Genomic DNA, 19,539 nt, shown 5'->3' with positions numbered 1-19,539 from the left:
ATGCAAATAAGTGCATATTTTGTTAGACATGCATTTCTTTGAATGCTTTGTTGCTATTCTGTCTCTCAGTGTTACAATACACCTACCATTCGATTAGACTGATCATTTCTTTGTGAGTGGGCAAACATTCAAAATCAGCAGGGGATCAAATACTTATTTCCTTCACTGTATTTAACTCTTGGCATAATACAAAAGCAATGGTAAATAAATAAAAAAAAAAAAAGCATCACTAAAAACGTTTTCAAATATACACATATTTATCCAGCAACTAAAAGAATCAGTCAACTCCTGCAGCATTCATGTTAGAACACTTTGTAAAAGCTCCTGTTTATGTTGGTTGTGAACGGCTAAATTGGGCTTGGTACTACATATATCATGGGAGATCTACTATCCACCCCCAACTCCACACCATGTGGTGTGACGTACAGCATATCACTGACCAGAAAATTTATCAAAAGTAAGCAGCTTTAGAACATCCAGGTTCCAGCAGAAGAGGTAGTGACAGGCTTAAGAGGAACAAAGCTGTAGACAAAACACCAAACAAGACCCTGGTGTGTAATTCATTGTAGATTTCCTTACAGCTTCACTTAGCAAGAAAAACATAAAATAAAACGTGCCCATCTAGGATCTATAATATTGTTTTAAAAACATTACGGCAGAAGACAGAATTCCCCTTTGAGTTCGTTCTTTCCAATGCAGAAGTGAAGGTCTGCTGCATACTGGTCTTGGATTTATCCGATCCTGATAAATCCGCACGTGACTGTTTTAAGGCTTTAAAAGATTTAGAGTCCAAAGTCCATTGAAGTGTCTCAGCTTGTAGCAGAGGTACTTTTGGCTGCAGCCTTTGAAGGTGCCATCTTTTTCTGTGACAGCTTCTTTCCATCCTGGGACATCATAAGTGTGTCTCTCTTCTCAATATTTCGCAACTGCTTCTTGCGGGCCCGTTTCAGCTTTGCTGGGTTGCGTATCTGCATGGTAAGAAAGAAAAAACAAGAGTGGATTACTAACATTATTGAAAGCAGATCTTTCTGTGTCTAAAAAAAAAAAATGTAGCTATGTACAGTGCAACATAAATAGTAATTGTGGTTTAGTTTTTATCCCCACCCAGGTAGGCTTCAGTTTGTAGCAAACCATGAACTCAAATGAGGAAGAGGGATGGGATCTCTGATTTCTCACAACTGAACCCCTTAAACCCAGTGGTGAAAATGAAGATAAAGATGGTCTACTGACAGATGTTCTTTTGTGTTTTATGAGAATTAATAAAATGTATAAACAGTACAAACAATCAAAAGGTACCTAATAAAGTAAAACGCGCTCCCATCATGTTCCCCAAGGTACAAATGCAAGATATATAATATACTAGTCGGTATCATGTGAACTGGATCCTGTGGTTTAATGAAGTGAATACTGGGCACAGTCCTAAATTAATGGACCTTTGAGATCAGAACTTGTGAATGGCTGGGTATAATTTGAAGATCCTCTCACGATCTATTTGGGAGTGTCCTTCCCTTTTAAATATATAGTGATCACCTGCAGCATATGAAGTCCCAATGGATAACAGATATTCCAAGATGTATGCAAATAGGTCTCCAACAGCCAGAATCTAAATGCAGCCCACAGTATATTTACAAAGATGAATTCTATCAGCCTCACACAAGGCAAAATAAGATTTCCAAGATGGATGGGAAGTTTTCTGTGAAATCCCTTTCATAGCCTTCACAAGAATACTGAATGGGATACCTCCCAATGACTGTAAAGGAGCATGGAAGATTAAACCTTGGAACAGGAGATTGGGTCGATGCGGCAGGGTCCACTGTTCATCCACTGACACAATGTTGGAGTAGCACATTCTTCTGGGCCAGACTGGGTAGAAGCTGTAGCTATGGAGAGGCATAAATGAAGAGCCAATCCGACAGTGTCACCAAAAGCATACACCGCACAAACTAGAAAGGTCCCTGGTCCTGGATACAAATCTGTCCAGCTTCATGCTGAACTTGGGAGGCCAGAAAGTCCACATCCAGAGTTCCCCATCTTTGGCAGAGTTCCTGGAACACCTCTGGCTGAAGAGCCCACTCCCCCAGAATTGTTGAGGACTGAGAAAATCGCCTGCTAGTTTTCCAAGCTGGGAATGTGGAAGGCAGACAGGGCAGGAACATAAAATTTCACCCAAGACAGGATGACATTAGTCTCCTCCTGAGTGGCCTAACTCCTGGAGCCTCTCTGATATGTATATGCCAATAACGCTGTGGAGTTTCTGACTGCAGTCATACAGGAAGGATCTTGAGTTGCACTGACCAATGCAACGGAGCCAGACAAATTGCCCTCAATTCCAGGATGTTGATGGGCAACAACATCTTCTGCAATGACCAGGATCCCTGGACGAAGGGATTGTCCAGAACTCCTTCCAAGCCAACCAGGATTGGGGTCCATCGTCAGAACCCTCCAGTAAAGAGAATCAGAAAATTGTACAGCATGCTTGAAGAAATCCACCTCTCCATAGACAGTCTTGTCTTGGGGTGTAAATGCATCAGGGAGTACAGCGACTGCGTCCTCTTGTCCCAAGAGGAGAAGACATTCAGTTGGAGGAGCCTGGAATGAAACTGGGCAAATGAACTGCGCCAAAAGAGGCTACCGTCGTTCTAAGAAGCCTCAAGCAAGGAGAGAGGTTTCTCAAAGTCCAAAGCAGCTTGAGCTCTCAATGCATTTTTCCTGGAGAAGGGTCACTCTTGATCACACGGTGTACAAAATCAGACCTAAATTTTCCAACCGCTGGGTCAGGACTAAGGCTGATTTTAGAATATTCTGGAGCCATCCAAACCTCTCCAGAGTCTGCCCCATTCAATGTATACTGAATTCCAGCCACCAACTGGCCTGCTCCCTCAGAAACAAGTAATCCAGGTAACCTATGACAGTAATACCCTGAGCAATCTGGTGAATATGAGAGAATTGGACAGGCAGAAGGGTAGAGCCACAAACTGAAATTGGCGGTCTTCTGCCACAAAACAAAGCAACTGTTAGCAAGGTTGGAAAATGTGGAAATGAAGAAAAACATCCTTGAGAACAGATATAACAAAATGCATTTACCAGAATAAAAGGGTGCAAACAAGTTCATTGTTAGGGTTTCAAACACTTTGATTAATTCAAGTCTTTACAAGGCATTAAAGTTATTAACCTCACAACAGTAAAACCAGTCTGTATGCACTAAAGCATGCTTGTTATACTCACCGTGGAATTTAAAGGGCTAATAATCTGCATTGTGTAAAAAGGCTGTTTGATCCTCCCCTTCTTTTACTGTCTCCAATCCATCTGCCATAATACAGAGCAGCAGTTGAAAGTCTGCACATGCTCTGTTTGGGGTGTATTGCTAGAGAGCAATTTTTTTTTCTGGAGGGTGCACGTGATCGACACAGGGCCAATCAGCACTGTCCAGACAGCAGGTCAGGGATCATACAGCCTCATAGGACAATCAGAGGAGAATGAAAGCTGCTCCTACAAGATTAACCAGTGCTCAGCTGGCCACTGATAGAAGTAACATGGCTGCTATATACTGCTGATGAGAAAAGGTATTTAACCGTTTATATTTACTAAAATAATTGCATATCCATGTTGTGTGTACTGTGGGAGATCAGATATAGTGAATGCAGGGTCCTGGGATTAATAACACTTTAATTTGATACATTGTTTTAAATGGTAAATAAAATATCTGAAAAGTGTGGTGTGCATTTGTATTCAGCCCCCTTTACTCTGATACCCCTGACTAAAATCTAGTGGAACCAATTGCCTTCAGAAGTCACCTAATTAGTAAATAGAGTCCACCGGTGTGTAATTTAATCTCAGTATAAATACAGCTGTTCTGTGAAGCCCTCAGATCCACAGCTCGGGTGAGAGAATCTGTCCACAGGACCACTATCAGCATTGTACTCCACAAATCTGACCTTTATGGAAGAGTGGCAAGAAGAAAGCCATTGTTGAAAGAAAGCCATAAGAAGTCCTGTTTGCAGTTTGCGAGAAGCCATGTGGGGGGCACAGAAAACGTGGAAGAAGGTGCTCTGGTCAGATGAGACCAAAATTGAACTTTTTGGCATAACAGCAAAACGCTATGTGTGGTAGAAAACTAACACTGCACATCATGCTGAACACACCATTCCCACTGTGAAACACGATGGTGGCAGCATCATGTTGTAGGGATGCTTTTCTTCAGCATGGACAGGGAAGCTGGTCAGAGTTGATGGGAAGATGGATGGAGCCAAATACAGGGCAATCTTAGAGGAAAACCTGTTAGTCTGCAAAAGGCTTGAGACTGAGGTTCACCTTCCAGCAGGACAACGACCCGAAACATCCAGCCAGAGCTACAATGGAATGGTTCAGATCAAAGCATATTCATGTGTTAAAATGGCCCAGTCACAGTCCAGACCTAAATCCAATGGAGAATCTGTGGCAAGACTTGAAAATTGCTGTTCACAGACGCTCTCCATCCAATCTGACAGAGCTTGAGCGATTCTGCAAAGAAGAATGGGCAAAAATGTCCCTATCTAGATGTGTAAAGCTGGTAGAGACATCCCCAAAAAGACTTGCAGCGAAAGGGGGAGGTACAGAAATTTAGATGGCCACAACATTTAAAAAACACCCATATGAAAAAAGCACAGATATAGGTGCTGAAAATAACCCACTAGGTAGTTCTCAGCCTTACCTGAGAAACCACCGAACGATCCCGACACTGGGCATAGAGGTAAGTGAAGGAAAGATGGCCTCCACTCATCTCTATGCCCTTGGAGGACCACAGCAAAGTCACTTCCGGTTCCGGCGCCTTATAAACAAGGCCATTTTTTTTTTTTTTTTTAAAAGCAATAGATCAATGCTTTTTTTTTTATCCAATGCTTTACTGTACATTGTAGAGGAGAGATGTGGGATCTCATTGACCCCATATCTCTCAATAAAGAGGACTTGTCACTAATTATTTCTATCACAAGGGATACATGCATTCCACATATGTAAACGGTGTTCAAACCTCACATGTGCGGTATCACCACGAATGTCAGAGCAAGAGCAATAATTCTAGCACTACACCTCCTCTGTAACTTTACACTGGTAACCTGTAGAAATGTTTAAAGCGTCACTGATGGAGATTTTTAAGTACCGTAGTTTGACGTCATTCCACAAGCGCATGCAATTTTAAAGCATGACATGCTGGGTATCTATTTACTCTGCGTAACATCATCTTTCATATGTTACCAAAAATTTGGGGTATATACTCTATTCTATTTTTTTTTAATCATTTTTCAAAAAAAAAAAAAAATTGCGATTGAAAAAATATTGATTTTTAAAAAAAACTGTCCATTTTGGTTTCGGCATCCTGAATTTTTGGTTTTGGTACCGGAATTTTCATTTTGGTGGTGAGTGTACCCGTTAACACAATTAGCTCTCATACATGATCAGGAACCATGATGAGAGGTTAGTGTGTAACAGGTGACTGTGCAATCTCAGAATTAGGATCATGCACAAATAAGTGCTGCTAGTTCTCAACATGGGGAACTCTGCTTGAGAACATTCTTTTAAATTGTTCTGGGTATAAATGCGGTTAAAAAAAAAACAAAAAAAACATAACCAGCATATTTAATCTATTGAGTGCATGGTTAATACTATCCAAGAGTGACTGACTGTATCAGATATCCAAAATTTTGCATGACTCAAGACACTTCAGCTCCCCATTCCAGAATTTATGTACACAGAGTCAGCTTGAGTCAACATGCAGACCTCTACCTGAAACCGTCATAAATGTTATGTTCTGTTCTCGCCTCTTCCTCTACATCAGGGGTGTCAAACTGCCACCCTCCAGCTGTTGCGGAACTACAAATCCCATGAGGCATTGCAAGGTTGACAATTACAAGCATGACTCCCAAAGGCAGAGTCATGATGGGACTTGTAGTTCCCTGACAGCTGGAAGGCTGCAGTTTGACACCTGTGCTCTACATCCTCCTGACAGACATTACAACTTACACAGTGTTACATTATTTAAGCTATTTCTTTCTGTTCAGTCCTGCTCAGCTTTCGTATGTGCCGAATTGTTAGCTACATGAGTGTTCTGTAAGGGCAGTTTTCCTTAAAGAGAAGAAAAATAAACAAAAAACAAAATCTTACCACTTGCACAATTTCCGCTTTGCGCTCATTTTCCAGACGGCGTCTCAAATTCTCCTCTCGCCTCTTTCTCTTTTCCTGCACACACAAGAGAAGTGGTCAGCCACCCAAAAACTGAACTCCAGGCAAACTGCTAAAAACATAGGTGAAATACATATATAGGAGCCGTTTACAAAGAACGAACAAAAGAGGGTGCACCAGCTTAGTGCATTTTCCCACAGCATTCACTGAAAATCAACATAAATTATACTCACAAACATGTGAATTAAGATAGCTAATTGAGCTACTCATCCGTAGCCCTCCCTCTGCGGGTCTGATGAAGGAGGTGCATTCAAAACGCTGCAGCCTAGCTGCACTAGGCTGGTGCGCCCTCTTTAGTTAGCTTTTCATAGTGGCTTCAGGACATCCCCAGCTCCCCAGGGACATCCCCAGAAGGCAGCAAGGCATGAAGCAATTTCCCAGTGACGAGTTATCTTCTACACCTGTATTTCTGCCTATCCAGACAAACACGAAAATGTTTCTTGTACGATAACTAGGGATGCACCGAAATTTCGGCCACAGGAAAAATGTAGCCGATACGGGACTGAGAAAGGAAAGAGAGGAGCAGTGTATACAGTGAGGGAGCAGTGTATACAGAGAGGTTCCCTCACTGGCTGTCACTATAGGTCAGTGCCAGTTTTTCAATGCAATTGCTGCTTTTTTTTTTTGTTCACTATAGCTCACAAAATGAGCTGTCACTTTCCCCCAGCTAAAAGAAACAGTGTTTCCTTTTAGTTTCTTTCCGAGATAAAAGAAACAGTTTCCTTTAGCTCCAAAATGACAGCTAATTCTGTGAGTTATAGTGAAGAAAAAAAAAAAAAAAGCCGACAATTGCATTTAAAAACCGGCACCCACATGTAGTGACAGCCAGTGAGGGAGCCTCTCTGTATACACTGCTCCTCTCCTGTTCCCTCCTTGCACACACTGCCCCCACCCCTTCCCCCTACAAAGAGATCCTGTCGCTCATATGCTATCACATAGGGGACTATTGGTTCCCTATGTAATAGCAATAAAATCATAAGTAAAAAAAAAAATTATACATGAAAGTAGAAAAAAAAAAAATGGAGCCTCACCACCCTCATGTATGCAGACATTTTGGTTTCGGTTTTCGACCACATGCATTCTGAATTTTTGGTATGGGCACCTGAATTTTCATTTCGGTGCACCACTAATGACAACAGAGCAGACACTTTCCATTTAATCAGTACAGTATACATCCAAAAAAATTTTTTTTTAATTATATAGAGTGACCAAGACTGCGCATGCTCAGAAATGAAAGAATACATAACAATACATTACATCACCATGGGACGTTGTATTCTGTCTTACGAGAAATTTCTTAACTTTAGTAGCCTATTCCTTTTCAACATGAGACTAGCTTGCAAAAAAAAAAAAAAGGAAAAATCATTCATCTCCGATATTCTCATTGTGTGTACTAGGCATTACACAGCACAGCCGTGTTTAACAGGGAGAAAGACCATATTTCTCTGCTGCTGTCTCTTCCTGGTTCTTGCAGCCCCCTCCAATGATGTGTATATGGCTACAAATACTATTTAGAGACAGCCAGACCCCCGGTGATATGCGTGGCAGTATCCCAAGAGGTTGTGGATGGCAGGATGTGTCTCACCAGGGCAAGAATGCCAGAAGTGAGAAAGAAGAAGGAAAGCGGGTAAAGAGTGTGAAGGTTCATGGACCAACCTTTTGAATATGAAAAAATAAAGCTGCCATGGCATACCTCTGGAAGGATAACAAGATACCAAGATAAAACGTGAAACTGCTGTCCTTTAATCCTAGAGTCCCCTGAATTTCCTATGCAAACACAACCTAATACAGAATACAACCCCGTTTCCATCTCCCAACACAGACACCCCCCTCACCACACTGCAACGGTGATGTCAACCTATAAGAAGGCAGGACTTTCAAAAAGTCTGTATTTTCATAGAAGACAGAGCTATTCAATGAGCAAAAATACCAAAAATAAAACGTTTTTAACCACTTCAATACTGGGCACTTTTACCCCCTTCCTGCCCAGGCCAATTTTCAGGTTTCAGCGCTTTCACACTTTGAATGAAAATTATGCGGTCATGCAACACTATACCCAAACTAAATTTTTATCATTTTGTTCACACAACTAGAACTTTCTTTTGGTGGTATTTAATCACCACTGGGGTTTTATTTTTTGCTAAATTAACAAAGACCAACAATTTTAAAAAAAACCCAAGTTTTTCTTTGTTTCTGCTATAAAAGTTTGCAAATAAATAATTGTTCTTTATAAATTTAGGTCAAGATGTATTCTGCTACATTTCTTTGGTGAAAATAACCCAAATCAGTATTTATTATTTAGTCTGTAGGAAAGTTATAGAGTTCACAAACTATGGGATATATCTGAAAATTGATCAATCCTGAAGTACTGACAGACAATCTAATTTCTTATGGCCCAAAAATGCCAGAACAGTACAGATATCTCCCAAATGACCCCTTTATGCAAAGTAGACAGTCTAAACGCATTTCATAAGAGGCATGGAGAGTTTTTTGAAGTTGTCATTTTTTTGTCAAAATTTTTTAGAAAATGAAGAAATTCAAAAATTAATTTTCACAATTTTTTCATACATACTGTCACTAGTGCAGTACAGTGTCGTTATATAACTGGTGTGGCGGTAATCAGGAAGACTGACTGGTGACAGTACGAAAAAGAAATATAGATATATTAACATTGTACTACTTTGGGGAAGTAATCAGTATTTTTTTTTTTTCCTACACAAATTTGATTGCTTATAGCAAAGAATTTTTTTGCTATAAGCAAGCATTTAACTGAATGAAATTGATTTGTTCAGGTATTTTTGTTGTGATTAGCTGTGATTGGCCATGGCTAATCACATGACACAGATGGGCTATCATTGGCCCAGCCTGTGCATGTGATCACTGTGACCATTCACAGCTAGACACACTTGTATACATGGATGGCATGAAAGGAAGCCATCCATTGTTGACAACGGTCATGTGACCTGCTGTGATTAGTCACACGGAACTGGCAACGGGGCCGGTACACAGATCCGTCTTCGGCTGTGTCCGAGGTACACAGCCGGTGACAGATCTCGCAACAGCGTGGCCCTGCGGGCACACACAAGGTGCGATCTGGGTATCTCCCGGATATACGAGAGTCCCACCCGGCTGTCATTTTCTTATTGGCCAGGCAGGAAGTGGTTAAAAATCACAAATTATTTAGGGATACATAATTCCTTAAACAAACAAGCAGTTCTACTAACAGATCAGCGGTCATAATTGCATATACGGGACTGCATATAGTCAGTTGGATAGTCATACATCAGACGCATTTTGAGATTAAAACTTTTCTTTAGGGATGCAACAAGTGACTATGAATATATTCTATAACGTAAGAACAACACACATTAACATCTTCATACCGGATTAAGTACACTGAAATTAAGCAATGTTCAAAAACAGCATACTAACCCATAGATTCAAACTTGTTTGATATGACCACATAAGTGTTATAAAATCAAAAATAATGCAAAGGTGCTGAAAGCTGTTATCTCACTTACAGTCAGGTCCATAAATATTGGGACATGGACACAATTCTAACATTTTTGGCTCTATACACCACCACAATGGATTTGAAATGAAACAAACAAGATGTGCTTTAATTGCAGACTGTCAGCTTTATTTTGAGGGTATTTACATCCAAATCAGGTGAACGGTGTAGGAATTACAACAGTTTGGATATGTGCCTCCCACTTGTTAAGGGACCAAAAGTAATGGGACAATTGGCTTCTCAGCTGTTCCATGGCCAGGTGTCTGTTATTCCCTCATTATCCCAAATTACAATGAGCAGATAAAAGGTCCAGAGTTCATTTCAAGTGTGCTATTTGCATATGGAATCTGTTGCTGTCAACTCTCAAGATAAGATCCAAAGAGCTGTCACTATCAGTGAAGCAAGCCATCATTAGGCTGAAAAAACAAAACAAACCCATCAGAGAGATAGCAAAAACATTAGGCGTGGCCAAAACAACTGTTTGGAACATTCTTAAAAAGAAGGAACGCACCGGTGAGCTCAGCAACACCAAAAGACCCGGAAGACCACGGAAAACAACTGTGGTGGATGACCAAAGAATTCTTTCCCTGGTGAAGAAAACACCCTTCACAACAGTTGGCCAGATCAAGAACACTCTCCAGGAGGTAGGTATATGTGTGTCAAAGTCACCAATCAAGAGAAGACTTCACCAGAGTGAATACAGAGGGTTCACCACAAGATGGAAACCATTGGTGAGCCTCAAAAACAGGAAGGCCAGATTAGAGTTTGCCAAACGACATCTAAAAAAGCCTTCACAGTTCTGGAACAACATCCTATGGACAGATGAGACCGACATCAACTTGTACTAGAGTGATGGGAAGAGAAGAGTATGGAGAAGGAAAGGAACTTCTCATGATCCTAAGCATACCACCATCAGTGAAGCATGGTGGTGGTAGTGTCATGGCGTGGGCATGTATGGCTGCCAATGGAACTGCTTCTCTTGTATTTATTGATGATGTGACTGCTGACAAAAGCAGCCGGATGAATTGTGAAGTGTTTCGGGAATATTATCTGCTCATATTCAGCCAAATGCTTCACAACTCATTGGACGCTGCTTCACAGTGCAGGTGGACAATGACCCAAAGCAGACTGCAAAAGCAACCAAAGAGTTTTTTAAGGGAAAGAAGTGGAATGTTCTGCAATGGCCAAGTCAATCACCTGACCTGAATCCGATTGAGCATGCATTTCACTTGCTGAAGACAAAACTGAAGGGAAAATGCCCCAAGAACAAGCAGGAACTGAAGACAGTTGCAGTAGAGGCCTGGCAGAGTATCACCAGGGATGAAACCCAGCGTCTGGTGATGTCTATGCGTTCCACACTTCAGGCTGTCATTGACTGCAAAGGATTTGCAACCAAGTATTAAAAAGTCAAAAGTTTGATTTATGATTATTATTCTGTCCCATTACTTTTGGTCCCTTAACAAGTGGGACGCACATATGCAAACTGTTGTAATTCCTACACCGTTCACCTGATTTGGATGTAAATACCCTTAAATTAAAGCTGACAGTCTGCGGTTAAAGCACATCTTGTTTGTTTCATTTCAAATCCATTGTGGTGGTGTATAGAGCCAAAAATGTTAGAATTGTGTAGATGTCCCAATATTTATGGACCTGACTGTATGTGGTCATATCAAACAAGCTTGAATCTACGGGTTAGTATGCTGTTTTTGAACATTAATACTTAATCCAGTATGAAGATGTAAATGTGCATTCATAGTCATTTGTTGCATCCCTGAAGAAGAGAAGTCTTAATCTCGAAACAGGTTGGATGTATGACTATCAGATTGACTATAATGCAATACCCATATATGTAATTTTATGCAATTATGACCGCTGATCTGTCAGTAGAATTGATTTTTTAATGAATTATGTATCAATAAATCATTTGTGATTTTAAAAACTTTGTTTTTGGTAATTTGGCTCAATGATTAGTGCTGCCCTTTAAAGTCCCACTTCCAAAGGGAAACATTTTGGTTTTTGCTTTTCTGTATCACTCTGAGGGATGATGACGGCCTCTAATTCCCACCACCCCAATACTCCAGTATTTTCATAGAAAGTTTTGAGCAAGCCTTTCATACATTAGCCCCTAAACCAGTTTTCCTGGAAAATGTATTTATCAGAGGGGACCGACTCACTTCTTTTTCTCGTTGTTTTTCATCTTTTATCTGTTGAGCTAAACCTTTGACCAATTTTTTTTCCTGACGCCCTTTCATTTTCATCTCCCAGGATGTGCGGAGTGGACGGTCTTTTACCATGTCAGAGAACCTAGGTAAAAACAAAGAAATGCTTTTAAACAAACAGAAATAATGGAATTGCTTCAGGATAAATCTGAGGTTTAGTATTTTTTTGGAAGAGTGTTGGAGTATAGAGTACCAACACATACGTTTGGTAATTTTGTGTATCCTGTTACCTTAGGCTGCTGCTTCTTCTAAAGTCTTCCCTTCAGTGCTTCCATCATAGTTACCAGATATTGCCCTGATTGGCTACATTCTGCCACAGCGAGGGTTAACAACCGCAGCAGTTGTGCTGCACACGCATCCTCTCCACCATTCACAAAACTTGTATTACAATTCTCCCACAATGCAATGTGTTTTGTGAATGGGTGGTGGAGGTCCTGTCATTCACATACAACTCCTCTATTCACATAATGCAATGCATTGTGGCAGAAAAGTAATACGAGTTTTGTGAATGGTGGAGAGAAAAAGCGCTGAGCGAGTGGCACAACTTTTAAGACTAGCAGTGATCATTGCTATAATCAGGGCCGTATTCAGCAGCTTTGATGGAGGCACTGAAGGGAAGATTTTAACAAGAAGCAGCTACTTGCAGGTTATGAGATACGCACATAACTAATGTGTTTGGTGTTGTATCCCAAAGTAAAATAAATAAATAAAAACGTTTCAAACCGTTTTAAAAGTAGTTAATTAGCTACATCCTTACCTATGCCATACAATGGGGCTAAATTCAATGGGAAAAAAGCAACCCATGACAATACTGAAATTATCCTAAAGCAGAGCTCTACCCAAAAGGGGAAGTTCTGCTTTAAGCCTTTCTCCCCCGCTCCCCATCAAGGATGGCACCTTTGGGGAGCGGGTACCCGAATTTGACAGGTACCAGCTCCCACTTCCGCTGTGATCACCTAGGCCGGGTGTCGGCAACCCGCGGCTCCAGAGCCGCATGCGGCTCTTTTTCACCTTTGCTGCGGCTCCGGAGCACACTGCCCACCAGGTGACAGGCAATAGGGTTGCCGTAGCTCAGTGGTCGGCAAGCCGCGGCTCTTTACACATTTTAATGCGGCTCTTCTGTGTGCCGGGCGTCCGCTCCCCTCCCTCCTCTCGGGCGGCCGCCCCAAAAGTCAGGACTCTGCAGCTAGCCCAGCAATGGGCAAACTACGGCCCGGCGGACCTTTTAATCCGGCCCGCGGAGCGTGGCAAACATTGACTGTCAGGATGTAGGCGGGGCAGCGAGACGAACTCCTCTCCTCTCACAATCCGCCCTGAAGACCGGAACAGCGCTGGAACACGGCGAGAGGAACGCGCGGAGCAAAGGTAAGTGAATTGACACAATATGGGGAATGAATTACTATGTGGGGGATGAATTACTATAGGGGATGAATTACTATATGGGGGATGAATTACTATATGGGGGATGAATTACTATATGGGGGATGAATTACTATATGGGGGATGAATTACTATATGGGGGATGTATTTTCAGTTTTAAAAATGTGTCTCTCAAAATAAATTTCAATTGTGGTTTTGGCGAGATTTGGCTCAGTTGAAAAAAAAGGTTGCCCACCACTGACCTAAGGCTATGATTGTGATTATGATGATACACTGTGGCCCTGATTAACCCTTTGCTTACTGGGCCCTTAAACCCCCTTCATGACCAGAGCGCTTTTTGCAATATATGCAGTGTCGGATTTGTTTTAAATGTTGCAATGGTTTTGCGGCTCCCAGTCTTTTTTTCCCTTCGGAAACGGGTCCAAGTGGCTCTTTATGTCTTAAAGGTTGCAGACACCTGACCTAGGCGATCGGAAGCAGAAGTTGTCCTCCCTCCCTGCAGTCTTCTGGGACACGTGACAGGTCCCAGAAGACTACGGGCCATTCACAATGCGCAGTGCTTCTCCCGCATGTGCAGTGGGCACCCGGCTGTGAAGCTGCAAGCTGTCACAGCCGGGTGCCCTCACTGAAGATGCCAGAAACACAGAGAAAACATGGCCGGTGAACTCAGCCATGGTGAGGACACTGCTGGACCGAGGGACAGGTATGTAGCTGTATTTTAAAAGTCAGCAGCTACAGTTTTTGTAGCTGCTGACTTTTTTTTTTTTCTTCTTCAGGTGGAACTCCACTTTAAGAAGATCCACTTGATTTACCTTACAGATTTACACTCACCGGCCACTTTGTTAGGTACACCTGTTCAATTGCTTGGTAACACAAATTGCTAATCGGCCAATCACATAGCAGCAACTCAATGCATTTAGGCATCTAGATGTGGTGAAGACGACTTGCTGAAGTTCAAACTGAGCATCAGAATGAAAAAGAAAGGGGATTTAAGTGACTCTGAACATGGCAGAATGGTTAGTGCCAGACGGGCTGGTCTGAGTATTTCACAAACTGGTGATTTACTGGGATTTTCAAGCACAACCATCTCTAGGGTTCACAGAAAATGGTCCGAAAAAGAGAAAATATCCAGTGAGCAGCAATTATGTGGACGAAAATGCCTTGTTGATGTCAGAGGAGAATGGACAGACTGGTTCAAGATGATAAAGGCAAAAGTGGCTCAAATACACACTCCTTACAACCAAGGTATGCAGAATACCATCTCTGAACGCACAAGTCAAACCTTGAAGCAGATGGGCTACAGCAGCAGACTGGGTGCCACTCCTGTCAGCTAAAGACAGGAAACGGAGGCTACAATTTGCACAGGCTAACCAAAATTGGACAACGGAAGATTGGAAAAATGTTGCTTGGTCTGATGAATCTCAATTTCAGCTCCAACATTCAGATGGTAGGGTCAGAATTTGGTGTAAACAACATGAAAGCATGGATCCATTCTGCCTTGTATCAACAGTTCATGGATGTGCAGCCGACAAATCTGCAGCAACTGCGTGATGCTATCATATAATTATGGAACCAAATCTCTGAGGCAGGTTTTCAACACCTTGTTGAATCTACGCCACCAGGAATTGAGGTAGTTCTGAGGGCAAAAGGGGGTCCAACCCGGTACTAGCAAGATGTTCCATCCTCTGCACAAAGTCCTGCAGATCTCCTACAACTCCTGTCTAAAAGAGCTCGCCCCAACATCCACTGCAAATCATTAATCTGGATTGGCTTCCTTATAGTGACAATGGTGGAAGATGCCTGTGCAGTGTGTGTCAGTACTTCTGCTTGTAGCTCCCACCAGGGTGACAACAACAGAAAGAAGGTGACATCATTCTGCCTAGTCTAACAGGAAGTGCCTGAAAAGCGACCTTCATAAGAGGATAACTGAGTATTTTATTGAAAGCTGCAGATTTAAAGATGAATTCCAGGAATGGGATTACTTTAACCACTTGCTGCCCACCTACAGTACACCTACTGCAGGCAGATGGCAGCTACAATCTAGGCAACATATCCCTATATTGCTGCCTGTTTACGGGTTTTTGGACACGTACACGTGCCCCCTGCTAACCTGTGCTATGATTGGACACAAAACTTTGTCAGCAGGTTTCAGCCAATGATTTTGGATGTATACCTGTTGATCAGCTGTGGCCACTCATAGCACAGAGTTCTGTGTTTACAAACACACAGGACCCTGTACACAGACAGCGATCTGTTTCTTCTCCCTGAAATCAAATCTGAGTTCAGGGAGAAAAAGCAGCCGGAACTGCGAATAAAATCAGCACACATTACATTTGTTAGGAAAACAGTTAATCCCTTGATGTTAACCCCTTCCCAGCCAGTGCCATTATTGCAGTGACAGTGTATAGTATTACATCTGATCACTCTATTGGTGTCACTATTAGTATTAGACTAATAGAGTCAGTTACTGTCCCTACCAGCGAGGGTCTGTTAGCACCAGATTGCTCACCACACTATTACAGTTACATTCTAAGTTGCTGATCACTGCCATTACTAGTACAGCATCTATAGCTGCGAAAATTCCATTATATACACCATAGTCTGTAGACGCTGAAACGTTCGCACGAACCAATTAATATACACTTACTGGGAAGAAATGTAGCAGAATACATTTTGTCCTAAATTTATGAAGAAATCAGATTTTATTAGATAGGTTTTAACAGACAGTAGAAAATATACTTTTTTTCCAAAATGTTCAGTCTTTTTTCTTTTATATAATAGAAAACCCAGTGGTGATCAAATCCCGCAAAAATTGTGCATACCTGGGGAATTGAAAAAAAAAAAAACAAAACAAAAAAAAAAACCCCACTGTGGTACCCCATTGAAAACTACAAGTCGACAGCCGCTAAGGCTGCCAGGACTTGTAGGTACTTTCACAGAACTCTGTAAAGGAGTGATGCGACCGTGTGGGCGGAGCCCCACATGGCCATGCTGTTTTCAAATCTGACAGACAGTACGGAGAAATACAAGGGAGGGGGGGCGGCTGACGCTGCTCCAGCTATGGGAACATGTTACACCCTAAAAATGGATGGAACATGTAACATGTTCCCAAAGGTGAACTTGTCCTATAAACTTTTTTTTTTTACAATTTTTATTTATTACAATACTTTTTAATTGCTATTCTATACTTTTTTATCCACTTATTTTATTGTTGTGACAAGTAGACCAAGCAGCCCCCCATGTGATAGCAAGTGATAGGTAATTTTTGTGGAAACATTGGGGTTCTATTAGACCCCCAATTTTTTCCCGCTCTCCAATGCAACCACAGATCGTGTTTGAATAGCACACCAGATGGTAATGACAGCTGTGACCCTGGAAGTGATGTAATACACGATGCTACCAGGGTCATTCATCACAGGAGGGATTGGGGAACTGATGTTCCCTGAGTTCCTCCTGCTTTCACTGAGGAAGCAGTTTCCTGTAGCCCCTGTGAAATGAGAGAGCCAAAGAACCACCATGTGTGACAAGGGGGTAGGGAGCCCCTTACAAGTGATTGGGCAGCTCTAGCTCAAGACCGAGAAGCCGGCCGCCCGAAGATGGAAGCGGCTCACGGTGAGATTCAGGGACAGCACATCACTGGATTCTCGGCGACTAGAGTTCCGCTTTAAAGCAGGAGCTGCGAGTTTGAGTTAACCACTTGTCTACCAATGACATTTATAAACATACTCGGTAGGTAAATGGTTAAACTGATCTCACTGCTGGAGTTGTTTAAAGCTGAACTCTGGGCTGGAACATAACATGCCCCTGCAGTGGGCCTTCCATGACATGGATATATCTGTATGACATGGACACTTCTTATTGGGTGTCTGGGGGAAGGTCCTCTCAGGATCCAGAATAGGACGTCATCACAGGAGGATGGTAGGGGACCAGCCATTTCAAACTCTACTGCCCTGCTGGATTTGTGGTCCCCTGCACCTGAAACTGGTTAAGGATCTGGAGAGAAGGGGTGGGGCATATTGGGATGGGTTGGACAACCTTTCAGAGGCTGAGATCAACCTGGACAACATGGAGGAAAGCAAAGATTCCCAGGGAACTATCAAGCTCCCAATAAAAAGACTAAATGGAGAACACATAGTGTGTCACTGTAGTGTCCTCTGCCATCACCCCCCCCCCCCCACTGTAGTGTCCTCTGCCATCACCCCCTGCCAGCGTGTGTACAGCAGAGCGGCGATCAGGAGACGGCAAGGTGATGGGTGGAAGGCAGGAGTGGGAGCAGCTGAAGTTCAAAATAACAAGATGGTAATTGGTTGCTAGGATCTCCTAGCAACCAATCACTGAAGCAGCTCCCACTCCCGCTCTCTAGTTAACATGACAGCGGCGTTGGCAGAGCCGTGGTCACGATCCTGCTGGTGGCTCCCTGTGGGCAACCGTTTGCTGACCCTCTCCCCGGGTTAGAGATAGGTAGGAGGGGTGGGAAATATTCGTTCTATCTCAGAGTGGGACTCTGCTGCTCACCGCTTTTTGTTCTCCTTCCACACACGTCCAGATTTCGGTTTACCCCGGGGGATGTTGGTAGCGATACTCTTCTTCATGGGGCAGACCTTCTCCTTGACCTGCGCAGTCTGCTCCTGGACTGGTCTCTCTGCCTTCCTCTCACCCACGGAGGGGATGGTGTGACAAGAGGACACCCCCTCCTGGTCATCACTCCCTTCCATCTTCTCCACTTCTAGTGTCTCCTCCAACTTGTCTCCATCAGGATTCCCATTCACCTCTTCCTCCATCTGCTCTACATTCTCCACTGTGTCCTTCTCCACTCCCCCCACAGACTCTTCTCCCATCTTCTCCACCTTGTCCTTCCCTTCAATCCCCTCCTGAGACCCTTCCTCCCCTTTTACCTCCTCTTGAGACCCTTCCTCCCCTTCTACCCCCTCCTGAGACCCTTCCTTCCCCTCCTTCCCTTCTACCCCCTCCTGAGACCCTTCCACCCCCTCCTGAGAGCCTTCCTTCCCTTCTATTCTCTCCTGAGACCCTTCCTTCCCTTCTATCCTCTCCCGAGACGCTTCCTCTCCTCCCACCCTCTTGCCCTCCACCTCAGCCCGGCTCTGTTCTTCTCCTTTGTCTCCATCCTCCTGAGTTCCTCTCCTCTTACTTCTCCTCAGAGGAGTAGCTCTGACTTTACACGTCCCTTCCATGGCATTCAACACTTTTCCGCTGACTTTGGTCCCTCTGCGCTCGCCGTAGACTACAGCAGCTACACGTGGTTAGTTGACATGCGCCTCCAGGGGCGCCAGGAGATGACGAAGACACGTAAGAACGTCTCAGTGCGTCGTCTCCTAGGAAACGGGGGACGCTTTCTGAGCTCCTTATTGGAATACCCGGACGTCGCTTTATTAGAAGTTTCCCATTTGCTTACCGGGGTCCCAGCTTTGCAAGAGGAATAGAAAGATTAATAGGATTCATATATATCTATATATATAGATTGTGTGTGTGTACACACACTATTACCAAAATCCCTCCAAATCATGTGATTCAGGTGTTCCAATCCCCTCCATGGCCACAGGTGTATAAAATCAAGCCCCAAGGCATGCAGACTGCTTCTACAAACATTTGTGAAAGAATGGGTCGCTCTCAGGAGCTCAGTGACTCCAAGCATGTTCCCGTGATAGGTTGTCACCTGTGCAATAAGTCCATCCGTGACATTTTCTGGCTACTAAATATTATTATTATTATACAGTATTTATAAAGTGCCAATAGTTCGCTCAGCGCTGTACATTACAATGGGAGACAGTACATGCGACAGTACAAAACAATACAATGTGATGTGAGGGGTCAGAGGGCCCTGCTCCTTGGAGCTTACAATCTAGGAGGGAGGGGATGGTGGCACAGGAGGAGAAAATGGCTGTGGGGGATGGAGTGGTAGGAAGAGTGGAGGAGGTCGGCAATTAGCAGGGGGTGGGGTAGGCTTCCTTGAAGAGGTGGGTTTTCAGGGTGCGCCTAAAGGAGAGGAGAGTAGGTGATAGTCTGATGGATTGGGGTAGGGAGTTCCAGAGGATGGGTGACGCCCTGGAGAAGTCCTGGAGGCGGGCATGGGAGGAGGAGACCAGGGAACTAGAGAGAAGGAGGTCTTGTGAGGAGCGGAGTGTGCGTGTTGGGTGGTATTTGGATATTAGGTCGGTGATGTAGTTTGGGGCAGTATGATGGACAGCTTTGTAC

The 19,539-nt window shown here is 43.2% G+C and overlaps 1 protein-coding gene across 1 annotated transcript; it reads right to left on the bottom strand.

Annotated features, from left to right (window-relative positions):
• Positions 1 to 238: 238 nt before the first annotated feature.
• Positions 239 to 18,612, bottom strand: CCDC86 (coiled-coil domain containing 86). Its single transcript, XM_089683687.1, has 5 exons — positions 18,410 to 18,612; positions 17,842 to 18,235; positions 11,902 to 12,031; positions 6,139 to 6,213; positions 239 to 968 (listed from the first exon to the last, which is right to left on the bottom strand). Exons 1-5 carry the CDS (start codon positions 18,516 to 18,518, stop codon positions 810 to 812), a joined length of 867 nt encoding a protein of 288 aa, XP_089539813.1. The 5' UTR covers positions 18,519 to 18,612; the 3' UTR covers positions 239 to 809.
• Between the last annotated feature and the right edge of the window lie 927 nt (positions 18,613 to 19,539).

This window comes from Staurois parvus, unplaced genomic scaffold (genome assembly GCF_062004578.1).
Source record: "Staurois parvus isolate SC_StPar_1 unplaced genomic scaffold, SC_StPar_1.0 ptg000320l, whole genome shotgun sequence".
In the NCBI taxonomy this organism is placed as follows: Eukaryota; Metazoa; Chordata; class Amphibia; order Anura; family Ranidae; genus Staurois; species Staurois parvus.
The sequence above is the reverse complement of the archived record's forward strand: the minus strand, read 5'-3'. Positions and strand labels throughout refer to the sequence as shown.